General features: G+C 36.3%; 1 protein-coding gene across 1 annotated transcript in view; it reads left to right on the plus strand.

The window, feature by feature from the left end:
* Positions 1-4,528: 4,528 nt before the first annotated feature.
* LOC148946747 (uncharacterized) overlaps positions 4,529-10,657 on the plus strand; it is a 535,196-nt gene continuing 529,067 nt past the window's right edge. Inside the window, exons 1-2 of the mRNA XM_089096415.1 lie at positions 4,529-4,567; positions 10,057-10,373. Coding sequence (XP_088952541.1) covers positions 4,529-4,567; positions 10,057-10,373 — 356 coding nt within the window. The remainder of the gene's footprint in view (positions 4,568-10,056; positions 10,374-10,657) is intronic.

Here is a 10,657-nt window from a genome sequence, read left to right on the forward strand (position 1 = left end):
TTACTGGAATCATTAAGAACACTTCATAATTCAGAAAATCAATTGTTTATTTAGATGGTGGTGCAAGGCCCGATTGGACTGAATCGTCCCAATCACCCTTTTTCCGGTCCGGATTGCCCGTTTGTTTGACATGATTGTTTATTTAAATTCTGTTCGTTTTGGGTTTCATTTATTCCTTAATAGTAATTTCTTGCAACTTATTCATTTGTATTAGTAGTAGTATGTTAACTTATACTTCCATGGATGCCCTAGGAAAAAATTTCTATGGATGCTCTACACCTTTTCAAAGAGAGTGAGTATCCTCTCACATGGCATTATACTTTGGGTAGACCATGTTCCATTCTGTGCTATTTGGGGTTATTGACTTACCAAGGCCAACCAGACAGGTTTCTGGTGGGTATAGTCTGGTTTAGTAGGTATAGTCTGGTTTAGTGGGTATATTCTGGCTTAATGGGTAAGGTCTGGTTTGGTGGGTATAGTCTGGTTTAGTGAATATAGTCTGGTTTGGTGGGTACAGTCGGGTTTGGAGGGTATAGTCTGGTTTGGTGGGTGTAGTCTGATTTGGTTTTTCAAAGAGAGTGAGTATTACACTTCACTTTTTTGTTTTTGTTTGTTTTTGTTTTTTTTTAGATCGAAAACTAGAGATTGTCAAATTGCGTATTTAGGAATTGTATTGATTGACATTTTTGCAAACAGGGACAAGGAATTCGCAAATTGGACACTATGAATGATATTAATTAATGTTTTGAATAATAGGAGTGTGAATGATTCTAATTAGTGATTGGATTGTATGAAGGTGGAGAAAAAAAAGGATTAAACTGATTAGCACTTAAGGTAACCCCGAAGGGGTTGTTAACTCAGGTAATTTGTTATAAATTTGAAACAACATCAGTCTAAGAAAATGGCTAACGACGATAGAATGACATTGTGACTTGACCTAGCTTTACCTCTCCGATGTGTACTGTATAATACACAAGTGATGTTTGGACAGTGTTGTCAATTTAAAAACAATCGGAATTCCTTGATTGGCATTTGCAAAAAAGGGGTAATTAGTGATTGGATAATTTTTTAACATGAAATCTCTAAATAAAATATTTTTGGAGCATGTACTTAACGATGGAGAAAAAAGGTTAAAGTGATTAGCAATTACGAGGGAGGATCCCCCCCTCCCACTAGTTCCTGGCAGTAGGCTACGGATATCAAGTTGAAAATCTGACAGAATGAGGTATTTGAGGTGGAACTTGAACTAAATCAAAATACACTATGTGCACGCAGATTTTCAAAATGGCATATCTCAAAAAGGAATTTGTGTATTAAGTTGGAACTTTCAAAGAGTGCTTAAAGGGAAAGTCAATTCACCAAAAGGAAATTGGTGCATGCTCAGGCCTGGATAAAAGGGTTAAAGTTATTAGCAATTACGATCGAGGATTCCAACTTCTGCAGCAGGGTTCTCTGATACGCTGAATCTGATAGTATGATTTTTATTAAAGTTTTACGACATTTAGAGGGTATTTCCCACTTTTTTCGAAAATGTGGCAAATTTTCTCAGGCACCTAACTTTTGACGGGTATAACTAAACTTGGTGCAACTTATATATTTGAAATCAACGCACAAATATAATTATTTGTACTTGATTCCACTAAACTCGAAATTCAGCTTTTTTAGAATTTCGGTTGCTATTGAGCCAAGTCACTCCCTACTTACAGTTCATTGCCATGAATTGTTTGATTTCTGTTTGTATTGGGTTCTATTTATTTATTGATGGTGATTTGTGGTAATTTTAACCTTGAAAGGTTATTTGATTTTATTTCTTCTCATTTTCGTTTTGTTAAATTAAAAGAAGGCTAGTTTTTTCATGAAAAATTCTACGATTTAAGATTCATTCCTTTCTTTGTCTTAATCACTAAACAATTCATTTTTTGTAGTCTTTTATTTTCATATTATTATGTCAAATAGGAGATTTATTTTCGAATTCAACAAAAAAAGTATGTTTTTTATACTGAAAGTTAGGAACGACATTAAAACATTAAAATTTACAGAAATTCTTCTGTTTATGCTAGAGGATGCCCCCTCCTTAACACTTCACTGTTTACGCTAAAGTTTTCTTATGAAATTAAAAAGTAGAGCTGTGACAAAGAGTAAACCTTTAGCGTAAAGAGCGATAAGTTAAGGAGGGAGTAGCCCCATTCATATAAAGCATAATTTTCATATAAGTAATATACAATGTATTTTTCCATTTGTCACTTCTCTTGTTTTCACAGTGTGTCCATAAATTAAATTAATGATGACAAAATCAATAAACAGAAAACTTCTAAAAAAACATATAATTTGCACTATATATTTCCACATGCAAAGGAAAAAGATATAGAAGAAGTCCCTTCAAAATGTTTCAAAAATAATTTCTGCTTACATATTATAAAAGAAAGAATTTTTTTTCACATGTCTCCTTCTTACTATCTCCAATTCTTGGCTATTACCATTGGACTGGTTCTTACAGTAAAATTAAATAAATGAGAAAGTTTATTTTCTACATAAAAGTAAGGAGCAACATTAAAACTTAAAACAAACAGAAATTTCATTTAGAAAGAACTTTGTATGGAAATATTTCAAAGTAATGCATGAAGTATTTTTATTGAAATAATGAAATGTAGAATATTAACATAACGATAAGTTACATACAGTATTATACACTATTAATATCATTCAACGACTTTGGACATTTTGAATCTGTTCCAAAAAATAATTCATCATGTTCTCTCTTGATAGTTTCCCTGTAGAGATATCCATCTTCTCTATGTTTCTTCTTTCGGTCTTCCTTTTCTGCCATATCGGACCTCCTTTTGCAAGACCTTCCTTGTACTCCTTATCTTCCTTGAAATGGAGACGGTATCTTTTGTTTGAATTGTTTCTTGTGATATTTCTCACTTTCTTCCACTGCAAGAACTGATGAGCCTGCCCTTTTTCCTCAAAGATTCTTTTTCTCATTTCTTCCAGTTTGTCCTCTTCTCTTTCATTTTCCCCGATTTCCAAATTTGCTGCATTGCTCTCATATGATTACTAAAGTCATGATAGTGGCCATTACAAATCACACAGTCACAATAAAAAGATATTTCCAAATCATAATGTTGATCCATGTTAAAATCTGCTGTGTTGTTGATTGATGTAACTCTAATTCTCAAATGGTACAGCCGTGTAGTGTCGATCAGCAGCCATAGAGTACCTCTAAAACAGCCGCATAAATAAAAAAATAATAAAAAAAAAATTGAAAAATTTTCTAAGTTCCAAAAATTCCAAGTCAGGAAAAAAGGGCTACTACAGATGTTATTTTCCTAACAGTAAAAGTCAAGAATAACATATTAATATCATTCCCATTTTATATTTCGAAAATATTGAATGTGATTTTTTAAAGTATATTTTATGTCATTTTAAGACATGTAGAAAAAAGTTTAAAAAAAGTCCATGTTAAAAAAAGTGTAAAAAATAAAGAAAAAGTTAAAAAAGTAAACTTCAAAAAAAAAATATAAAAATGGGGTAGGGGCCAAAAATTTTGGGTGAGGGGGCCCCTTGTAGCTTGGAGGGAGGGAGCTTCTTGGGGGCTGAGGTCCTTTTGGTTATGGTCATTTTTGGTTGCAGTCTTTGATGGTTCGAATCCATAACCATCTCACTAGTTGATTTCTAAGGATTTCTAAGGAGTGTTCTGAATTTCTATATTAAACTTCTTTTCTTAGCATCTACAACTCTATTAGTTTCAACTCTCTAGCATTCTGCATTGCTAAAAAAATATTTTACATTGCCCACATCCGTCATTATGTACTTGTGTATTATAGCAACCACAGCCGAGAAGTGAAAGCTAGGTCAATTCACGCTATCTTTTCTTGGTGCCTACGACTTTATTAATTTCAATTTTTTAGCAGACTCCAATGCTTAAGAGTATTTTATTTTGCCAGCACTCCTCAATTGGTACTTGTGTATTATACAGAACACAGCCAATAAGTAAAGCTAGGTCAATTCACAAGGTCACCACTTTTCTTGTCGCCTATGACTTTTTTATTTTCAACTTTTTAGCATACTGCAATGCTAAAGAATATTTTATATCGCCCACATTCCTTATTTGGTACTTTTGTATTATACAGAACACATCCAAGAAGTATAGCTAAGTCAAGTCGCAAGATCGCATTGTCATTTCTAACCGTTTCCACAGATTGATATCAATGACGTATTCTAACATTTATGTTGCGTTTCTTAAGACTTACCAACCCCTCAGACTCATCTTGATTGACAAAAATTTTAATCTCTTAATCACTTTTATGTGATCCAATTAAAAAAATTAAGAATTGTATTGTCTTCTGTCTCATCCTAATAATCAAATCATCAATTAAGAACATTCAGACCAGATTAGTGCAAATGGGATATCTTTTTGCAAATTGAGATACCTTTATGCAAATTAGTTACCTTTTTGATATCTGTAACAAGTACTAATGATGAATAAATTATGTTGACTCAGAAACATGTCTAGGTTGGCCCAGAAATGGGTGTAGCTGGCCCAGAAGGCGGTCTGACAAGTTTTGTACAGTTCGCAATAATTAATAGCTCACTACTTATATGCCCCCAAAGCATAATTTAGAACGCTTGCCCCCGGAACTTTGGGGGTTGTGTTGAAACAAGAGTTTGCTTATATGACCTTTGAACTATTTTTAACAAAATAGATATCTTAATTTTTTGTCGGATGGGTTTTAGGAAAAAAGGGCGTGGACGGGCTAGTTGCCCTCGGATCTTTTTTAACTCATAAAAAGTGAACTAGAACATTCAGTTGCAAATCAAATGAGCCCTCTCTGAAGCTTATGCGAGAATCCTTTCCATAAAAACCAAACATGCTCCAAAGCATAACTTACAACGCCTGCCCTTGGGCCCTGGGGGGTTGCATCGACAGAGGAGTTTTTTTTTATCTGACCTTTGAACTAATTTTAACAAAATAGCTGTCTTAAATTTTTGTCGGATGGGTTTGGGTAAAAAAAGGTGTGTGGGGTGTGTCTAGTTGCCTTCTAATCTCTTTTGGCTCTTAAAAAAGGGAGCTAAAACTTTCAATTTCCAATCAAATGAGTCCTTTCTGAAGTTTTTACGAGCATCCCTTTGATAAGAACCATATGGGGGGGGATGTCGACACCAGATTTTGTTCTATCTAATTTTTGAACAATTTTGAAAAAATGGCTATCTCAAAATTTGTATCTGATGGGTTAGGGGAAAAAAGTGCATTGAGGGGGGGGGGGGGAGATAGTTGCCCTCCGGTCTCTTTTGACTCTTAAAAAGTGAATTAGAAATTTCAATTTCCAATGAAACGAGCCCTCTATGAATTGTATACAAGCATCCCTTCTATGAAAACCACATATGCCCCCAGGACATAACTTAGAACGCCTGCCCCCGGGTCCTGGGGGTTTTACCGATACAGGAGTTTTTCTTATATGACCTTTAAACTATTTTTAACAAACTGACTGTTTCAAAATTCTTATCGGATGGGTTTTGGGAAAAAAGGCTAGGGGAGGGGGGAGGCTATTTACCCTTGGATCTCTTTTGAGTCTTAATAAGTGAGCTAGGATTTTCAATTTCCAATCAAATGAGCCCTCTCGGAAGTTTATACGAGTATCCTATCATAAGAACCATAGATGCCCCCAGGCCATAACTTACAACGCCTTCCTCCGGGCCCTGGGGGATTGTGTCGACACCTAAGTTTTTGTTATCTGACCTTTGAACCATTTTTAACAAAATAGATATCTCAGAATTTTTTCGGATATACTTGGAGAAAAAGGGACGTGGGGGAGGGCTAGTTGCCACCCCCAGTCTCTTTTGATTCTCAAAAACTGAACTAGAACTTTCAATTTCCAATCAAATGAGCCCTCTCAGAAGTTTATATAAGCATCCCTTCCATAAGAATCATATGTGCCCCCACGGCATAACTTATAACACCTGCCCCAGGTCCTGGGATGCTGCCTCGACCCCAAAGTTTTTGTTATATGATATCTGAACTATTTAACAAAAAAAATTGGCTGTCTCAAAGTTCTTATTAGATGGGTTGGAGGAAAAAAGGGCGTGGGGGGCTAATTGCCCTCCGATCTCTTTTGACTCTTAAAAACAGCATAGCTTTCAATTTCCAATCAAATGAGCCCTCTCTGAAGCTTAAACGAGTTTTCCATCCATAAGAACCGTATATACCCCCAGGGCTTTACTATTATTCTCCATGACCACAATGCCTTTTCTATGACAAAAACAATAAGAATTCCAAATAGGGATAGGTGCTTTTAGTAACGTCGTATATATGGGGATGACACACCAACTTCAGAATAAGCAACATTTCATTTGCTACTAGAAGAATAAAATGATAAATTTAGCACCTGTAAATTATTTTTGAAAAAAAAGGCTATCTCAAAGTTCTTATAGGAAGATTTTCAGGAAAAATGGGCGTGGAGGGGGGGATAATTGTCCTCCGATCTCTTTTGACTCTTAAAAACTGAACTACAACTTTCAGTTTCCAAACAAATGATCCCTCTCTGGAGTTTATACGAGTCTACCTTCCATAAGAGCCATATAAGCCCCCAGGGCATAACTTAAAACGCCTGCTCCCAGGCCCTGGGGGGTTGTGTTAACCCCAGATTTTTCGTTGTAGGATCTTTGAACATTAGAAAAAAAATAGTTGTCTCAAAATTCTTATCGGATGGGTTTGAGAAAAAGGCGTGGAGGGGGGATTGCACTCTGATTTGTTTTGACTATTAAGAAATGAACAATATCTTTCAATTTCCAATCAAATGAGTCCTCGCTGATTTTTATACAAGCATCCCTTCTATAAAAACCATATATGCCCCCTGGGCATAACTTACAACCCCTGCCCCTGGGCCCTGGGGGGTTTTGTCGACACTTGAATTTTTTAGATGATCTTTAAACTATTTATAACAAAATGGATATCTCAAAGTTCTTAACGGAAGGGTTTGAGGTAAAAAGACCGTGAGGGTTCTAGTTGCCCACAGATTTCGTTTGACTCTTATAAAGTGAACTATAACTTTCAATTTCCAATCAAATGAGCCCTATCTGAATTTTATACTAGCATGTCTTCCATTAGAACCCTTTATGCCTCCAGGGCATAGCTTACAACGCCAGCCCTTGGGCCTTGGGGGGTTGTGTCGACACCGAAGTTTTTGTTATATGATCGTTGAACTATTTTTAACAAAGTGGCTATCTCAAAATTTTTATCACATGCATTTGGGAAAAAAGGGCGTGGAGGGGGGGGGCTAGTTGCCCTCTGATCCCTTTTGAATCTTAAAAAGGGCGCTGGAACTTCAAATTTTCAATTGAATGAGCCCTTCCGAAACTTATGCAATGACTTCTTCCTTACGAAGTGTCTCTGGGAAAAAAATAAATTATAAAACATTGGAGCCATATGGCCTTTACTATAGGCAACGACATAGCGTTGTCTGCAAAAAACTGAAAATATAAAAAAAACATGAAAAAGACTATGTCAATAAGACGAATATATATTAATTTAAAAAAAACTTTTTTCCACAAAAGAAGAGTAGAGAGCTATCATGAGTTCCGCATTACACATAATTTATGCATGTTTTTATGGTTTTTGTCACTGAGAATGAAAAAACAGTTTTTTTCTCACTTTGATGTATTTTCGTGGTCGATTTATTTGTTGTTTGTCCAGGTTTCATGACACTGGGGTGAAGTTTGCACATGCGCATTAACGGGGAAGAGAGATGTATTGATCTAGGGCAAGAGGGGGAAGTGGATTTCCTTGAAATTGATTGCGTAATCGACTAGGAACTAGATTTCTGAGAAATTGATTGCGTAACCGAGGGGGAAGTGGATTTCCGAGAAATTGATTGCGTAATCGACTAGGACAAGTGAATTCCCGAGAACTTGATTTACATAATCGGTGGGGGAATGTATTGATTCGATAATGGGAAACAGGATCACGTGTCCCCTTCTAGGCCAATCAGGGAGTCGGAAAAATTAGCGGGAGAGGATTGCAGAGAATATAAGAAAAGGATATTGTCCAGGTGTAATGACATGGGGGTGAAGTTTGCACATGCGCATTAACGGGGGAGAGATGTATTGATCTAGAGCAAGAGAGGGAAGTGGATTTCTGAGAACTGGATTTACATAATCGAGGGGAATTATTGATTCGCGAAAGGGGAATTAATTTGTTGTTTCTAAGGGGAATTATTGATCCAAGAAAGGGGAATTTATTTGTTGTTTCTAAGGGGAATTATTGGTTCAAGAAAGGGGAATCTATTTGTTGTTTCTAAGGGGAATTATTGATTCACGAAAGGGAATTAGAAATGACATCACTTGTTTCCTAGGAATTTCCGGGACTCTAAAGAGAAAAATTAATATTCTATTTTTAAAATATGGCTTCTCAGGTCATTAGACTTAGCGATAAAATTAATATTTTCTCGAAATCATAATAGTGTAGCTAGGAACACTTACGAGATTAAGAGATTAAGACTGGAAAGGGCTTCCTAGGAATTTCAAATGTGACAGCGCAGGGATGCCAAAACAAAAAGAACACGCATAAATTACGCTTAGGGGATTATTTGGGCGAAACCATTCGAGACATTTTAGAAGATGATTTGGGAGAAACAGTTTAAGGTATTTTAGAAGATAATTTTAGAAGATGATTTAGAAGAGGATTTGATGGTGAAACTCCGTTGTCATTATAATACGCAAGTTCCATTTGAACGGTCTTGTGAGGCCCCCTACCCCTGCCCAAATGGGCCCCCCTACCCCAACCCCGAAGGGTTCCACCCCCATCCCCCCAACCCCCTGGGCCACTGGGCTCCCAAAGGCTCCCGAGCCCCCCCCGGGCCCCAGGCCCCCGAATGCCCCCCGACCTTCAGAACATTGAATAAATTACTAGAAATTGAAAAAAAACAACAATTAACACAGAAAATAATATGTATGCAGTCTTTACTAGTATTTTAAAATCATGAATCTACTAAACTCTGGTAAAGATCAAACCCCAGTTACTCACCAAAGAGGGGTGTATCAGACTATCCTGGCTCAAAAAGTTTCACAAAGGGCCATAACATGGAGATTCTTACATTTCGAAATAAAATCAAATATCTCATCCATGCGAAGAAGTAAGGTGGCGATTACAAGAACACACATTGAAATGAGCATTTTGCTTATTTCCAAGATACGATGAATCCCAATATTTACTAAACTTCAAAGGTCTATAACTCACGATAGACTCTTCATTTGCCAAATCCTAAATTAAACAACTATCAATATCAACCGGACAACTGTCCAACCGGCTCAGCCTTGATGTGGTACCGATTATCACATCACAAATATTTATTTATAGTAAACAATTTCATAAAAATCATTGTGAAAAAAAAGAAAAAAAGAAGCGCAGATGAGATCTATGAAAATATAAATAATCATAATAATAATAAATGAAGACAGATTAAAACATTGATAGACAATGAAATTACATAGACAGAAAAAGGGAAGCAAGAGAACAGAAAAACAAAGATAGAAATTGGGGACAAAACTGCAAAAAAAGGATACATTTAGATTATTATTGGAGATCCCCGACCGAGGAGCAAAAGCTTTACTCCAACAAATTAAGCTTAACATAGAGCCAGGATCAGGAATCATTTTCGATTGTTGGAAGGGCTACAACACAACAGAGCTGGATCAAGCTGCATCCAGAGGCGTATAAGGATTTTATGAAAGGGGTGGTCGTATAAACTTCGAAGGTGGCTCATTGGATTGGAAATTGGAAGTTCTAGTTACCTTTTCATGAGTCAAAAGCTAACGGAGGGCATCTATCCCCCCCCACCGACACGAACACTCTCTTTTCCTCAAAAGCATCAAATAAAAATTTTTAGATAGCTAGTTTGTTTGAAATAGTCCAACTATAAGATAACAAACACTTCGTTGTCAACATAGCACAAGACTGTTATATATTAGTATTATGCATATGAAGTATTATATTTTTATCTTATTTTGGTAGATTTCATTAGGATTGAGCGTCAGAGAAACATAATAGATGAATATTAGGTTGGGGGTATATCATACAAGTACCGGAGTTTGATCTTGCCTATTTCATTTGCGTTTTTCCCTCCTACTGGAACAGAAACAAACTCCGAAAATCACAAAGAATTTGGATCATCGGCACACCAAGAGCCAGAAGCTTTGGAATCCACCAATTGGTTTCAGCTACCAGAAGGACCAGCCGTTTCAGCCTATATTCGTTCCAATGCCGAAGCTGGTGATGATATCTCTCAAGTATGGAATTGGGCACCCGCTCCAGAGCCAAATGAGATTCCGCCTGGTGAGCCCCCTGTTACAGTAATTGTCGTCTCTCTGAGAAGGAGGTAAGAGAAAAGTTTTGCTAAATTGAAAATCAGTTGAATCTACACTATATTATCCAACAGTTTATTTCATCGAAACCAGGAAGAGTTTCCTAACTTAGAGCAGGAATATACGCTAAAATTAACACCAACGATGTTCAACTTTTATTGATATAAACATTGTCAGTTCTTTTATTGATATCCGTGGAACCAGCTCCGTTCAAAGACTGTTAAAGATTTAGAAATGATACTTTTGTTCAGATTTTTATAGTACCAAAAAGTCACAAAATATTAACCCATCTATTGCG

The sequence above is a fragment of the Artemia sp. Qi Xiang Cuo genome, chromosome 11 (genome assembly GCF_049724085.1).
Source record: "Artemia sp. Qi Xiang Cuo chromosome 11, ASM4972408v1, whole genome shotgun sequence".
Lineage (NCBI taxonomy): Eukaryota > Metazoa > Arthropoda > Branchiopoda > Anostraca > Artemiidae > Artemia > Artemia sp. Qi Xiang Cuo.